Source organism: Halictus rubicundus, chromosome 11, assembly GCF_050948215.1.
Source record: "Halictus rubicundus isolate RS-2024b chromosome 11, iyHalRubi1_principal, whole genome shotgun sequence".
Lineage (NCBI taxonomy): Eukaryota > Metazoa > Arthropoda > Insecta > Hymenoptera > Halictidae > Halictus > Halictus rubicundus.
Genome location: NC_135159.1, coordinates 2,058,398 through 2,075,506, shown reverse-complemented (window position 1 = coordinate 2,075,506; position 17,109 = coordinate 2,058,398). Strand labels below are relative to the sequence as shown.

General features: G+C 36.7%; 2 protein-coding genes and 1 long non-coding RNA gene across 3 annotated transcripts in view; 2 read left to right on the top strand and 1 right to left on the bottom strand.

The window, feature by feature from the left end:
- The window catches only part of LOC143359299 (uncharacterized), a 64,461-nt gene extending 63,542 nt beyond the window's left edge, over positions 1–919 (bottom strand). Inside the window, exon 1 of the mRNA XM_076797185.1 lies at positions 828–919. Coding sequence (XP_076653300.1) covers positions 828–843 — 16 coding nt within the window. The 5' untranslated portion in view covers positions 844–919. The remainder of the gene's footprint in view (positions 1–827) is intronic.
- The window catches only part of LOC143359308 (uncharacterized), a 47,989-nt gene continuing 31,667 nt past the window's right edge, over positions 788–17,109 (top strand). Inside the window, exon 1 of the long non-coding RNA XR_013083094.1 lies at positions 788–914. This is a non-coding gene — a long non-coding RNA (uncharacterized LOC143359308). The remainder of the gene's footprint in view (positions 915–17,109) is intronic.
- Positions 2,873–11,077, top strand: LOC143358984 (protein meiotic P26). The gene is made up of 10 exons (XM_076796552.1): positions 2,873–3,195; positions 3,705–4,537; positions 4,706–5,037; positions 5,131–5,335; positions 5,433–5,925; positions 5,998–6,165; positions 8,247–8,497; positions 8,608–8,965; positions 9,106–9,338; positions 9,475–11,077. Exons 2-10 carry the CDS (start codon positions 3,857–3,859, stop codon positions 9,577–9,579), a joined length of 2,826 nt encoding a protein of 941 aa, XP_076652667.1. The 5' UTR covers positions 2,873–3,195; positions 3,705–3,856; the 3' UTR covers positions 9,580–11,077.

The following is a 17,109-nucleotide window of genomic DNA, read 5'->3' as shown; positions in this document are numbered from 1 at the left end:
TATATTTATATTATTTATATATACAGGGTGTCCCACATAAATGGGAACACCTAAATATCTTTCGTATTTACAGTCCTATCAGAAAACTTCAGAGGACAAAGTGACACTATTGCAGGGGGCAATATAATGGTGAGGAAAAAAATTTTTTATGTCGTGTTTTTTAATGAAATTTCAAGGTCACCGATGTTCTTTTAAATGGAATAGTATATTTTTTTTTACGATAGCATGATAGACAATAAAAAACTGGATTTAGTGGATATCACCTTTTTGACCTTGAAATGACCTTGAGCAAGAATAATCATGTTGAAGCGGATGAAATGTGGAAATTTAAAACTTACGTGTTTCAGCAAAGATTGCGCGTTGTTTACGTCGGGTTGACCTTTACATATCATAATAAATGTTCAAAATAGTTTTCATAGTAAACAGCGTAAGACCGTGGACCGTTAACGTATGGTGCGGAATTTTATGCAGTAAAATAGTAGGCCCGTACTTTATACAAGAAACTCTTACTGGTATAAAGTATGCTGCATTTTTACGCCAGGATTTGTCGGGCCTTTTAGAAGAAATTACGTTATTCGATCGGGAGCGCATGTGATTTCAACATGATGGTTGTCCAGCGCATTATTCTAAAGTTGCTAGAACGGTGCTAAATACGAAATATCCTGGACGCTGGATTGGGCGACGAGGACCAATTCCATGGTCAGCCCGTTATCCGGATCTGACACCGGATCTATGGGGCAAGATAAAATGCATTGTGTACAAAGATAAACCCACAACGCCAAAGGATTACTGCAGCATGTGCTTCAATTACGTCTCAGGAAATCGACAATGCCTACAGATCATTTATTAAAAGATTGCAACATTGGATAAATGAGGATGGTCAACATTTCGAACATTTATTATGATATGTAAAGGTCAAAATGTTACGTACAGAAGTTGTAGGGTTTCAGAAACTATATAATATGGTATAAATGATATCCTTGCAAGTGGTGGCGTAGAGAAGATATAGAGGTCACCTTTGTTTTTTAAAATGGAATGTCCCATTTTTTATGCTCGATTTCGATAGATTGGCGTATTCTGAGTATAAAAGTACTAAAGCGTATTTGTCCGGAAACTTGCCGTTGCTGAGATATTTGATTGTTCATTCTATTACTTTCATTATGGAACGTATTCAAGGATATGCTCACTATTTATGTCAAATGTAAACATTGGTAGGCTTTTCATGAAGAACATTCTTCATATATATATTCTTTCACGTTTGTAGTGAGAAAATAAACGACAGATGCAATTGGTTGCAATAGAACCCCTGATATATAATATACTATAGTATATATATCAGTGAATAGACATACGACACGTACAGATACTACCGCAATCATCGAGCTCGATCAAACTCGTCCAGTACCAGACTAGGCCAGATTCGTTACCGAAACCGTTTTGCATGAATTTTTGAATATTAATTTATTCTTCGTTATTCTTCGATTTATTAGCATAATCTGATTAGTTGACACTGTCGCATTGTTCAACATCAAAATTATATGTGTTTAATAATCAATCAGATATGTAATCCTTACGAATAATTTTTCTTCAACTGTATAGAATAATTGTCTAGCTGTTACTGTTGAAATGTTGACTGTTCATATTGTAATAGTTGAATATAGGAAGCGTTGAAAATTGATTGTCTGTAGTCTACAGGGTGTCCCAAAAATGTTGTACTTCCTTGAAAGGGGTGATTCCTGAGCTCGTTTGTGGTAACTTTTTCTTTTGTAAAAATGTTCTCCGCAGCTTTATTAACGAGTTATTAACGAAAAACGCGGACCAATCAGAGCACGCTTACATCTGATGGATTCCGACTCGGTGACAGGTCCCGCTGAGCGTGGCGTTGGCATTGGTCAAGACGGAATCCGTCTACTGTAGCTGCTCTGATGGATCTGTGTTTCGTTAATTATTCCTTAAAGAACCCGCGGAGAACATTTTTGTAAAGGAAAGAGTTACATCAAATGAATTTAGAAATCACCCCTTTCAATAGAGAGAGAGATTTATTCTTTCCTTTATATATATCATACAAAGATGGCGTTGGAGAGCCTGAGCTCTATCTGCCCAATACAAAAAACGGTCCTTACATATTATTGTTAATCTAATTACTTATATATTATAAATGTAAATACATGTGCAATATATTCCTTTCACCTTATTTTATCCATTATATAATCAATATTCAACACTAATAAACCGCGCATCTACCTAAACATATATAAAATATATAGAGATATAACAAATGCTCTGAACTAAGAAATAATACTTGTACTCCAATTTTCATCTTCCTTCTCTAGAGGTACGTTTAGATTGATCTGTCTATTTGTATTAAAAATACTGCTATTGCCCTCAAAATGGAATCGTCTTTCTTTTTTAATATACTAATAACTTCCTCTTCTAGTTCTATATCCTTTTTAGCAAAGGTTCTCATTAACTTTCCTCTTTTCCCTGTGTAAATAGGACAACTCCATATGATATGATCTATATCTTCATTATCGTGGCCACATTCACATGTTGTATAATTTATATAATTTTTCCTAGCTAGGGAACTTGCCAAGTTGTAATGATTGGCTCTGATCCTGCTCAGCGTGTTAATGGGATCGTCTTCCTATATTCTTTATGGATTCAAACCATGACTTTCTTTTTTCCTATGTTGATATCCGTTGTTTCAAAGTTACCCTTTTCAAGAAAATACAACATTTTAGTGGATAGTTGGCACGATTGTATCATTAGGTGGAAAAGAGTAGGGATACCTACTCTTTGGAGGTGGCCAGCCAGGTGTCGCTTCGATCTGCGCGAGCCTGAAAGTAAGTAGCTACGAGATTTCTAGGGAAGTTCTATGAGTACTGTAGACATTCTATAAGTGCACCCATCATTGCATTAATTGTTTGTGCAGGGCTCCTGCATTGGGGTCAACTCTTCTCGATTCGAATGATTTATTCCTCCGCTCTACATATGAGAGAGCTTGAAATATTGGCGGTCGAGGCGTTGATAACAATTGAAATTGAAACAATCGCCGTGTACAATCACGAACGAGTCGGTGATAGTCGTGTGATCGATAATAATGTTTGCTAGTACCACGGACACGAAGCGAGCCCAAACGTTGGTCGTGTTCAAAACGAAGATTTAATACGAGCCCTCCCATCCCCTCTCCCCGTGGTAAGTATAAGACACACCAACGAAAAAAGTGTCGCATAATACAATATATAAAAAGAACCGACGAGACGTTGGGAGCACGAGGCAGAGTAATTCATTTCGATCGTACGTGTAGACACCATTCGCCTAGGCAAGGGTAGAGAGAGAGAGAGAGAGAGAGATAGAGAGGGGGAGAGAGAGAGAGAGAGAAAAACATCTAGCGTGGCGAGACCTCGAAGAGTCAAAAGCTTGTTGCTGGACCATCTCGCGCGTTAATTCAACTTTTTTGCAGCGCGTGCCGCAACATTTCGAAACGTCCGTTATTTTACACGTCCGTAAATAGATGGAAAGAATTGGTTTCCGGAAGGAAATTCTATTGTGATGCAGTGTTTTGTTTTTACGGTTGCAATTGATGCTACGATGTCTCGGTCCTCGTACCTAGTTCTTTGAAACAAGCATTTCGCGAGTGATTCTCCCACTTTTTGTTCGTTACTAGGTTTTTTGTTTTTCCATTTCTTTTATTCTCTTCATAGGTATTCTCACCTTCCCGTTCGTTAGAGCGGAACACCGTTGGACAGCAGAAATTCCACTACGACGAGATACACCTCGCGTTATCGGTGTAGCGGGAGCTATTTCGTAACGGGAAAGAGATCACTACTACACAAACAGAAAGAGAAATCACGGTATGGCATCATCCATGGTGGCTGTTCCGTCTGGAACAGCTTCGGTCCCAGCTGGAACTGGTATCTCACAGAGCGACGAGGTCGAGAACGGAGATGTTTTCAGTGAACATAATATTAACTCGGTTACCGGCTGCAACGAAACCTCTAGTCCCGGAGATGCTCTGGAGGAGATCAATTGCGGTACAGATGAGAATGGCGATCAAGAGTGCGCCATATGCATGGGCAAACTATGCTTGCCGCGAGTGCTCTCTTGTCTTCATGTGTTTTGCGAGGCTTGTCTGGATAAGCTCCTGATGGACGAGGCGGGTGACCCAAAGGTGGGCTCTGTCCTTGTCTGCCCCATCTGTCAACAAGAAACTTCCATTAGTTCTAAGGGTGCTGCATCGCTCACTTGCGACTATGTTCTAACTAATATACTCGATATGTCCGCAATCGAAAACATGGCTGTACTGTGTACCTCGTGCAAAGCCAAAGAAAGCGCCATTGCGCGGTGTTCGGACTGTGCCAATTTCTTGTGCCCGAGTTGTAACTGCGCTCACCAGTTTATGCGCTGTTTCGAAAGTCACAAGGTGGTCGCCTTCGAAGATTTGAAGAAATCCAACGAAGCTATACCGATACACAAACCAATTTTTTGCGAGTGTCATCCTACCGAAAATATGAAGTTTTATTGTTACACTTGCCAGGTAATTCTTTGTTTTTTATGCTACAAATATGTAACACTAAAAAATATCTGGGCCCATACATAGTATGGATTATTTTGGAGCACCATGTAAAGTAATTAAAAGTTTTTAAAGACTATTTTAGTCGAGCGTAGAAACATCCAGGTAATATATAGAGTTTATTTTGACTAGGAACCAATATGCAATGAGTGTTTACTTGTCGAACATAAAGCCCCGGACCATCAATACGAACGATTAGTAGATGCAGAACCACGCCAAAAAGAAGAATTAATCAAACTAGTGAACGAAAGTAAAGCAAGAATTGCTGATTGTGATCAGGTTTCTGCTCAATTGGACAATGCTCTCAGAGAACTTCAAGCTCAACACGATCAGGCCAAAGATCTGATTATAGAAACATTTCAGAGTTACAAAGCCGTATTAGAGAAATGTCGTGATAACGCATTAGTTGAGCTTGAGAAGCTGCATTCTAACAGAGAACTGGAAATAATGGACACGTTTCATAGGTCAGGATGGGTTATTTCTCGAACGCGTGATTACATCGTTCCATCAATTGATTTATATCAATTCATTCTCATTTCTTTTTTCTTTGCACACAGTGTCGAAAAAACAGTCGAGAAAATAGAGAATGCTTGTCGTTTCACCTCCAGACTTTTGGAACATGGCGATGCTGTGGAGATTCTTGCGCTTCGCCGGATCGTAGGAACTCAGTTAATGAATTTAATCAAGAATACACCAAAACCAAATATTTCTTTTTCAATTGAGTTTCAGACTGATTATGATCAATTTGAAAAAACAGTAAAGGTAAGTCTCGTCTTCTAAAAATTTAGTACACTTGCGGAAGGAGAAACGAAAAAAAAAAAATGAAAAAGTTTTCAAAGGAACACGAATGATGTTGCAGGATGTATTTGGGAAATTTCATACTGAGACTACTCCAGTGATGAAGAGCGAGCAGATCACCACGGTCCCGGGAGTGAGTACAAGTCAACAAGTTGTTCACACTTCGATGGGCTGTCCACGTTCCATTAGCACAAGGTCTCCCATTTCTCTTCCTGCGTCAATGCAATCTTCGTTCGAAGGTGAACCTTCGTTTGTTATACCCACGACATCCAGTCCACAGAATATTCCACCTCCACCAGCACCCGTATCCCTTCCTCCAGGTCCTATGCATGGCCTCACCAGTATTCAAGAGTACAATCTGCAGCAACTAGCCAGTTTAGCGGAAAAGGTTGAAATGGTTGGAGACACGAACGTGGTCGGCCCCAGTTCAAATCCCAGCCCAACTCCACCTTTTACTTTGGCTGACCTATTCGCCGGTGATCTGAGTTCCACGAGCCACGCGATCAATAATCTCCAGGCTCTAGCTAAATTAGGAAATTCGCTTGGCAACCAAGGTAAGTAAAGACCAACGTTTACCTTCTGAAACATTTCAAATTATAATTCTATTGTTGGTCATACTCTCGCAGACCTTGGTAACACAGCGATCAATGGTGGCAGCGGTCTGGTATTGGGCAGGGGTCCGTCACCAGCAATTGTAGATACGCCAAATTTAAGTTTAGCTGCCAACACTCTTCTAAATGGGGGATTTCAGTCTTTATCATCCTCCACTTCGCCGATACTTTCACAGGGTGCTGGTAAGATATTATAATATGTGTGCGCGCGCGCGCGCGCGTGTGTGTGTGTGTTCGTGTTCGTGTCCCACGAACTCTGTCCACTTGAATATCTTGGTTATTTCAAACAATACGAGAAAATGTTACGTACAGAAGTTGTAGAGTTTCAGAAACTATATAATATGGTATAAATGATATTCTTGCAAGTGGAGGCGTAGAGAAGATATAGAGGTCACCTTCGTTTTTTAAAGTGGAATGTCGAATTTTTTGGTCGATTTCGATAGATTGGCGTATTCTGAGTATAAAAGTACTAAAGTGTATTTGTTCTAAAACTTACCGTTGCTGAGATATTTGACTGTTTTCATGAAGAATGTTCAAAATGTCGACCATCTGCAGCGATGCAAAACGTTGTAGTCTTTGAACTGTTGTGTTTCTTACACGTCTTATTGTTGGAGTGTCTATTGTAGCACACGCTGCGATAATTCGTTGCTTCGTATCTTCCAGAATTGTTGATGCATCTCGATACACAATATTTTTCAATGTTTCCCACAAGAAAAAGTCTAGGGGTGTTAAATTTGGACTTCGTGCTGGCCAGCAAATAGTGCCACCGTGTCCTATCCATCGATTTGGGATTATTTCATTAAGTGTACTTCTTACCCTTCGAGCGTAGTGTGTTAGTGAGGATTTTGTACTGACCAATAATGCGTGTTATGTAAATTAACACGCCCAGTGCTGGTAAAAGTAGCCTCATCGGTAAATAGTATTAAAGAGAAAAAAAGTGGATTGATTTGTAGGTGCTCTTGAGCCCATCCATAAAATCTAACGCGATTTACATAATCCATGTCATGTAATTTCTGGTGAAGGTTAATGGAGGTACAGATGATATTTGTGACTAGTGAGAATTCGTGATGCACTACTTTTGCTGACTTCAGATTCGCGCTGAATCTGATGTACACTGACACGAGGATTACGGTGTACCATTGCCACAACATTAATTTCATTATCTTCACCACAACATACAGGCTTTTCACGATTCATTTTACGAACAGCGAAACTTCCAGTTTCTTTTAATTTTTTACACAATCTTTCAAAAATCTTGTGTGAAGGGCATATGCAGTTTCAATATCTCTCATCGTACAAATTTCGAGCTACAATTGCGTTTCTCTTACTTTCTCCATAAATTAGAAGCATCTGTAATTGCTCTTCGAATGAAAATTTCATATTAACTATCTTATGTACACTAACTGACTGACACTGAGAGACGTCGAAAGCCTACCAATGTTATTATTAATGTTACAAAATTACATTTGACGTAGTGAGCATATCCTCGAATACGTTCAGAATACATAGAGTACAGAGTACTTAGAATGAAAACAGTCAAATGTCTCACAAAGGCAAGTTTTAGGACAAATACACTTTAGTACTTTTATACTCGGAATACGCCAATCTATCGAAATCGAGCATAAAAAATGGGACATTCCATTTAAAAAAACAAAAGTGACCTGTATATCTTCTTTACGCCTCCACTTGCAAGAATATCATTTATACCATATTATGTAGATTCTTAAAGTCTACAACTTCTGTAAGTAACAGTTTCTCGTATTGTTTGAAATAACCAAGATATTCAAGTGAACACAGTTCGTGGGACACACTGTATACAGGTTCATCCGTTTTTAAACGGCCAAACGTCAACCAGCTATAGAGGACCCCAAATGAAACAACTTTCACCCCTAACACTTTTTTTGATTCGGTCTTGATTTTTAGATAATTGCAAAAACCCGTCATTTTTTGCGTTCACTTAAGATTAAATATATTAGGACTGCAATTATGTATCTTGATGATTTTTCCTTTGTTTGGTTTAAAATAAATAGGGGCATCTTTTTTATTCAGTCAACTTTTTTGTATGACCTTTGGATCTTGGTTTTTTTGACATGGGGCACGCCGTGGAGACTGAATGAAATAACTTCGAATCAAAAAAAGTGTTAGGGATGAAAGTTGTTCCATTTGGGGTCCTCTATAGCTGGTTAACGTTTGGCCGTTTAAAAACGGATGACCCTGTATATAAAAATTTCAAACAATGTGTAGCAACATATTTGTTCTTGTAGATGATTTAATGGGAGATTCGATACACAACATGCCTGTGGTAGTGGGAAATACTGTTGGCAACGTGACTGGTTCCGGATCCGGAAATTATGCCCATCCACGTTCGAACACCGCGAAGTTGACGCCCATGCATATCCGCTGTAAATTTGGGCAATTAGGCCCTAGTAAAGGCCAATTCAGCTCACCCCATGGATTCTGCTTAAGTGCCGACGAAGACATTATCGTCGCCGACACGAATAATCACAGAATTCAAGTACGCGTTTGTCTCAAAACAAAATTATTCTATTTCTTCGAGATCTTCGGTTAGACACGATCGTTAGACTAGACCGCTCGTAATTTCTTTTCCCCCTTTTTTTTTCTTAGATATTTGATAAGACTGGCGCTTTCAAATTCCAATTTGGTGTTCCTGGCAAAGAGGAAGGACAACTGTGGTATCCGAGGAAAGTTGCCGTTATGAGAAACACCGGGAAATTTGTTGTCTGTGACCGTGGAAACGAACGTTCTAGAATGCAGATATTTACAAAGAACGGTCACTTTATTAAGAAAATAGCGATTCGTTACATCGATATTGTAGCTGGCCTAGCTGTTACTAGCGAGGGCCACATTTTGGCTGTTGATAGTGTGTCGCCAACGGTGTTTGTGATCAGCGACACAGGGAACTTGTTAAGATGGTTCGACTGCAGTGAATACATGAGAGAACCAAGTGATATTGCAATTAGTGGTGAGGAATTCATAATCGGCACATTACCTTACACTTAGATACTCAAGGGTTCAGCGATTGGACTGAAAAAAAAAGATTTATTTATTTAATGATCTTCTAATTATGATCGGTCATGGCTATATAGATCGTATAATTTTCAGGTAAAGAATATTTTGTGTGCGATTTCAAGGGACATTGTGTCGTAGTGTTCAACGAGGAAGGCAAGTTTTTGCGTCGCATTGGCTGTGACAATGTAACAAACTTCCCAAACGGGATAGATATTAGCGATGCAGGCGACATATTGATAGGAGACTCGCACGGCAATCGTTTTCACGTGGCTGTTTTCTCCAGAGACGGTTCCTTGATTTCCGAGTTTGAATGTCCATACGTGAAGGTAAGGTTCTGTCTCGTATTATGATATTATGTGTCGAGGTCATAATATACATATAATAGATAATATAGAGGCCGTATAATTGACGACGGTGAATGTTGTATTTCCAAGTCAATCAATCCGAATGCAATTCTTGCAGGTTTCTCGATGTTGCGGCTTGAAAATAACTTCCGAGGGATATATCGTAACGCTGGCTAAAAATAATCATCACGTCCTCGTACTGAACACCCTTTACATATCATGAAGCGAGGAGGCAGACCAAGCAAGTATGTCACGATTATCTCCCGCGAGTGGAACTTCCTTGTGAGACGAAACAAAACCTGCTTTGCTTCTCAACGAAGGACAAATCAGCAAGAAAACAAAGACAAGAAATATATATATATACATATATACATATAGACATATATATATATATATATGCCTGGTCTGGGCGAAGTTCGAAGTTCTTTTGAGATTTGAGATTTGGGCCTATCAAAGCAATAGTAAAAGCAAGCGCAGCATGCAGCCTTAATAGTCTGTAACAAAAAAGGAACAAAAACCTTTAAAAAAAAACCAAAAAAAAAAAGAAAGAACGAAAGAAGAAGTTTAAATGCGTCCCTGTTTTATGAAAGTAACACACAACGTCGAAACGATGAATACTACAAACAAACAAAAAAAAAAACAAATAATAATGGTGAACGTAACATCTCCGACCAAAAGTGAAACAAAGAAGAAAAAAAAATAGTATAAATAGTGATTTAGCAAGTTGCATTTGATAAACTGCCAAGATAAATTTAAAAACGTCAAGATAAAAGAAGCGAAGAATAAGGAAAGGGTAAAGGGGAAGGAGAAGAGCAAGAGAGACAGAGAGGAGGGCAACGAAAGCGAGAAGAAGAAAAAAGGGGGAATGGAACTTCAGTGACAACACGCAGTAGCTTTTCTCATCGAAATCATCGGTTGCATCTTCATCTTCGACTCGTCAGTATTTTAGGTATGTTTACAAATCAAATTATTCTAGTCTTCAACGAGCACTGTTTACACGCTGGTTTCGATCTGTGCTCTCGAAGCAACAATTTTTGTCGTGTATTTTTAAACCGGGTTCTCCGTGTTATGAAACCGCTTATGGCGGTCACATATTACACGTATATATGTATATACATACACGCGCATGTAAACACAAACACACACACACACACACAGAGAGTGAGACACACACTTGAGAGGGGAGGAAAGAGTACACGGTATATACGGTTCTTTCTTCCGACCGTTACTTCGAGACCTATTTTGTAGGCACGCTAAGTTTTCTAAAGGTTTCCGTTAAGCTTAGGTTACTGTATCCGGTATAGAAGTGAAAAAGAGGAAAACGCGCGTACAGAAAAATCGTAAAACAACTTGTGCTTAAACAAGTCAGAGAGAAAATGTGTTGCATGCTGCGACACACGGTAGTACTTCCTGCTCTAATGTCATATCATATCTCTAACGAATTGAGATGATTGTGAAAGAAAACACTAAACAAAATAACCAGTAACTCCTTGTTATGGCAGGTATATGAAGCTTAGTGAACTTAAAATGATTAAAAAACGATTAAAAAAAAAGAAAAGAAGAAATGGGAGAAAGACAGAAAATATACGAGAGCTATATGTTCCTGATAACATTTCTCTGTGCATTTGAGAATTAATAGTTCATCGAAAAGGGTGGAAAAGAAAAAGAGCGAAAGAGGCAATTATATTGAGACAGCGTTAACTAGAATGGAAAATAATTATGACATGTTGAAAATCAAACATTTAATGTCTTGAGAAATTAATCGGCACACGTCATATATATATATATATATATTTCATGGACAAATCGAAACGATTTATTGTAGATTTGCCATTGACGACGATAGATCCCATTTGTGCATTGTTAAGAGAAACAACAAAAAAAAAAAAAATAATAGGCAAGACACACAATGGTTACAATATTTACTCAGGATGCTTTATTATGGTCCACCATATAAATACAATATATTATATATATATATACATATATTATATATGTATAAATATATATAAATATATACATATATACATATAATTATATATATATATATATGTACATATAAATATATACATACGTACATATAATTATATATATATGTATATATATATACATACATACATATATATGCGTGTGTGAATTATTGGTTCGTGGTGCTAGCGAATTATAATAATATATCCATACCAAGTAAGTGTATTTGTTATAAAAATTACAGAATCGTTCCAACGTTTTACAATGCTGTGGAATGGTCTTGTAATATATTATACAAGGTTCATAAGTAAATTATACCACCGGTATCATAGGAACAATACTTTATCTATGTAAAAAAGCAAAAGGAATATAAAAACAAATAACGTACAGTTTGCTAAACAACTTCTATTTATGTATATACTAAAAAAGAAATTAATAATAATGATAACATGATCCGTAAAGAAAAGGAAAAGGAAATCCATGTAAAACACATACATATATAGAAATACACATATTTTTTAGGGTTGTTTACATGATCAGCCTTAAGATTTGATTGAAATTAAAATGCAATGTGTATACAACATATATGGATATATATATATATATATACATATACATATACATATATATATATATATCAGGCAGATCGCTATATACTGTGTTATATGATTACCTACAATAACAATTGAATGTGAATAACTATCTTGCCATACCAAATGTTAGAAAGCACATCCATATATATATATTTCTACTTGGATAGCTTCAAATTTGTTTCACATAATGAATACAATTGACTATGCGGAGAGCAGAATACGATTAGAGTATTATAGATGGAAAAGGAGAGAGGGCGCGCGCGCGCGCGCGTGTGTGTGTGTGAGAGAGAGAGAGAGAGAGAGGGAGAGAGAGAGAGAGAGAGAGAGAGAGAGAGAGCGAGCAGAACAAGAGATATAGGAGAGGGGTCTCAAATACAGGATCGATAAATATATAGGGGGCTACTCGGAAATTTGCGCATAACATTTGTAGTAAATTGCACGAAGCCTACGTACGTACACCTAAGCTAATCAGTCGTAATCATCTTTTATTATTAGAAGTTTTAATTTTATATATATTAAAAGGAAAAAAAGAAGTAATTCTGAAGTATTTAATAGTCATGGTTAGCAGAGTTATATAAATAATGCCTGTGATAATAGTATCGTCAGGATAAGTTGTGTCCTTACAGAGTCTCTGATGTTGTTGCTAGGTAAATATAAATTAGAGGTACCAAAACGAGATGCTGTTAGCGACGCCTTGTGGAAGGTGTGTTTATGTTCGATGCACAATAACACCATACACAATGCCATCGATGGTCTCTAATGGTACGTTGAATACAAGAAGAAAACAAAGAAAAAGATATTGAGTAACCAAAAAAAAAGAAGAAGAACTTTAAAGGAGTAAAAATAACAAGAATGTGTTGCAAAATTTTTGCCAGTCGTATTTAATGAAGAAAAAAAAATGAATGAAAAAACTAAACTCATAGTGTAACGAATGGATGACCATTAATGAGAGGGTCTTTTACCTCACAAAATTATTATATTACGCTCACCTTATATATACTTGAATATTTTAGTATAGATTTACTCTATTTACATATTTTTATCTGTGGAAGACTACTTGGCTAATTTAGGCCACTGTTGAAATTCACCCCTTATTTGCCTTGATGTTTAAATTACAATAATAATATAAAAGAAAAAAAAGAAACGAGAATTACTTGTTACGTAAATGGTAATTGTGATAGATTTTTTGATGATTTTTACAATCTCAAAAGTCTTATTATCCTAATATGTATAGAATTATAATAGTCACTCTACATAAACTACATAAAGAAAACTCTGCTTACATTGTTGAAACTACTTATTAAACAACAACAACAAAAAGAATATCTGAATAATAGGATATATATGTACATATAAGTACATATGTATATATGTATACCCTATCCGTAAGCAGTTCACAAAGAGAAGGGAGAAAAGAAAGATACTTTCTATTGTATAATGTATTTCAGGATATGTTCTACCTATTATTTTTAACTGATACAATGTTTTTAATCGCTGATACACAGTTTCCAAGGCCTTTTATAGGTGCCACCTAAGAACATTTTCGACACGATTTCGGTTTTTCTGATCGTTCTTTGTGTTCGTTTACGATGACGTGCTATATGTGTGCAGCTTAACAACAAAAAACGAAACACACACACACATACACACACACACACACGAAACAAGGAAAAAGACCAAAAAAAAACATGTGTAACTCACGGGAAAATGTCTATTAGTTTCGCGATTCGAATTGGAGATTTCTCTGTGGTGTTGCAATAATCGGCTGGTTGATTAACGAATCAAATCTTCTCTAATCTGCAACCTGTCGTAGAGGAATCTGCGAGGTTTGAGCCGTTCATTCTTCAAAATGAAATAGCGTTATTTGTCCATGAAGTCATGGGAATGACTTTATCGATTTCCGGGTAGTAGATGTCTGCTTTTTCGACACGTACCTCTACACACGTACGCGCGCGGGATCTGGAAAACTACATGAGACGCGAATACATACGTGTTTACGAATATTATTCGTTTATTTTTGGCTGGAGCTCTGTGACTATGTGCGACAACAATCTGTCAGGCCGTCCGTAAAAGACAATGAATGACAGAACAATTGTATCGCGTAGCATCGTGAAAAAAGAGAGAAAAAAATAAACACCGACGCGAACACGTATCCGAACCGACGGCAAATTTCCGACAAGGATGAAACGTATAAAAATATTCAAATGAATGTTCCTGACTTCGAACGATCGCATCACATTAGACGATATACATACATATAATAAAATAAAGTGACCCTCGTGTATTTGTTTTTTTCATTTTGCGAGTGTTGACAAGGGGGGGGGGCACCTCTGCATAACAATTGTATATACATACATACATATATATATATATATATACGTGTATGTATGTACGTATGAATGTATGAATTATAATAATATAAACAGATAGGATTTAAAGGAGAAGAACAAAAAAGAAAAACGGATGAAAACACAACACAGACACAAACACACAAACATACACACACGTACACACGACGCAAATTTAAACTGAATTCTAGCCTACGGTTAATCATAGTCTTCCTAGAGTCCTGGATAAAAGATAAATGAAAGGGAAAAAAAGAAACGTATGTCTTTTGCGATTACTAACTTTTTTAGGTCACGGCAATCCGCTAGAAGCCGTGCCGCGGCCGATCACTATATTATATATTAAACTAAAACGAAAAGCAAAAGAAGCATAATCGAATGAACGTTTAAATCCCCACACGGTGATGTTATACTTTAACGAGAATTGTCGGGCGGTTCGATTTGCCGAGGATCTTTTATTGAACATGACTTTTATGCATTGAAAAAATCAACTTTTATGCATTGAAAAAATCAAGTTTTATGCATTGAAAAAATCAACTTTTATGCATTGAAAAATAACAAAAAAAATAAAATAAAATAAAATAAAATAAAAAGGAAATGAATTGTGGGCGAGGTATAGAGACGATAAGGAGAACAATATTATTATTCCTTCAATCGTTATTCGGCATATATTTGTACAAAGATTTAGGACGTGTGAGGTAAGGGGTTCGGTAAATAACAGAGAGAAGATATATATCTATATATACATATGTAGGAGCAGGTTCGAGTAGGAACCAAATTTTACGTGTTTACTACGTCGACAAGTGTGTTTCTTCGTTGCTTTTTCCTCAACTTTGTAAACGGCATTTTTTCCATTCCCTTTTACTCTGGTGTTTTTTTTCTTTCTTTCTTTCTCGTAGGACATTATTAAGCGTATGACGTTTGTTTTTAATCTCTTCGTCGAGGCATTATTACTATTATAATTATAATAATTATTATTGTTATTAATAATATTATTATACCTTGTGTGTGTTCCATGTGTTGAGGTGTCGTTAGGGTTCCGTTCCTCTTCGGACGTTCTTTTACCATTCTTGACGATTGTTGTGTTCGACGATAACCGTTTGTTTCATATTATTTACGTATCTCATGGTGTTTTCCTTTTATTGTTTTCTTTCATTTATTCATCTTCTTACCGCATAACCTATTTTTGATTTTCGATTTTTGACTTAGGTCTAACACGGACCTAACCACACATCTAGTTAGTTAGTTTTTATGGGTAACCAGGCAGGACCTAGCCAGGACCTATTTTTTATTGTCTTTTTAGTATTTCCATTCCTCGTTTTTTTTCCCACCTCGAAACGTTTTTCGTCTCATCTCACAAACTCGTCGATTCTGACAATTGTTTTATGTTCATATTTGTATTATTACTATTATTATTATTATTATTATTTTACTTTGTTCCAGATCGTTCGACTTTTTTGTTTTCGTTCTTGTTTTCATGAATACTCATATCGAAGCGACGATGAAAGGCGCGGGAAAAAGAATTTTCTCGTTTCGTAGCCTCTCAATCCCCCGTGCCCTTCTCCAATTCCCCAGTTCCCCTTTCCCAATTGATCGGTTTTAAATTTTATTTTTGTTGAACGACTTAAACAACGTTTTTAAGAATTATTATTATTACTACGATATATTATTATATAATTAATATTACTATTAGTACTGCTACTTCTACATTATTTCGTATCTCATAATGATAGACATTAATTTAAGGTGTAGTTTAAGCAAAGACTTTGCATTTCTCTTTTTCATTTGCTGTTTCGTTTTCTTTTTTTAATTAGTGAAAGGCAGTGCAAGGCAGAGATCTCAAGACAACGTGTATGTTTTCCCGTTGGAGCCTGATGGTTTACAAAATTCAATCGATGATCGTTGCCTTTTGGTCGTAATTATATGTGCCAAACGGCTAGTTCCCTTCGTCCTATCCCTATCCCAACCCATTCCCATTTGGCCGGCATACCTAGTTTCTCTTCGATCGTCTCCTGTTCTTTCGTTAGATGGAGAGGAGGCACGTGCTTCGCGGTAATTTCGAATTTTCCCGCGAATGGGCCGCGTGATGCGCGCGCTCTTTTGAATCGGTCTCCAGCTTTTCTTAAAGTTCTTTTTCCTTTCGTCGAGTCGTTATTTCGTAAATTAAATTCTTTAGTGCCAAAAAAAAAAACAAACAAACAAAAAAGAAGAAGAAGAGACAAACAAAGGGAAGAAAACTGAAATACGAACAACCGAGACTGTTCTCTATACATATAGGAGTTATAACGAAACGGAACAGGGAGGGAGATAAAGCGCTTAGCTCGCTCGCTATACACTATTTTTACGTTTTATTTTTCTCGTTGATTATTTATTTACAGCATTGTGTTGAGTTGAGTGTTCCATTTGCCGCGTATCAACGGGGTGTCGATGATTCTAGATTTTTAATAGATACGACGAATAAGCAGAATAAGTGTGGAGGATGTCAGAAATGGAGGGAAAAAAACAAATAATATGTATATTATACATATATATATATATATATATATATATATATATATATATATACATATACATATACATATACATATACAATACATTACAAAATGGATAAAGGAAAGCAAAAAAAATGATAAGAAAGAATATTAAATGATTATTAAAAAATCCTTGCTTAGTCAGTTAAAAGTACAAATGTTTAAATGTATTCTATGATTCTAGGTGATAAGTGAGATAAGAGGGAGAGAGAGGGAGAGAAAGATAGAGGAATGTATGGGAGAGAGAGAGAGAGAGAGAGAGAGAGAGAGAGAGAGAGAGAGAGAGAGAGAAGAGAAGAGGCGTAGCAGCATATAA

What these genes read in the sequence shown, in the direction of transcription:
- LOC143358984 (XM_076796552.1), top strand. Translation starts at nt 3,857, where the DNA reads ATGGCATCATCCATGGTGGCTGTTCCGTCTGGAACAGCTTCGGTCCCA. An exon ending in AATTTGAAAAAACAGTAAAG is followed by an intron (nt 5,336 to 5,432) that starts GTAAGTCTCGTC and finishes ATGATGTTGCAG; the next exon opens with GATGTATTTGGGAAATTTCA. An exon ending in AAGTGATATTGCAATTAGTG is followed by an intron (nt 8,966 to 9,105) that starts GTGAGGAATTCA and finishes TATAATTTTCAG; the next exon opens with GTAAAGAATATTTTGTGTGC.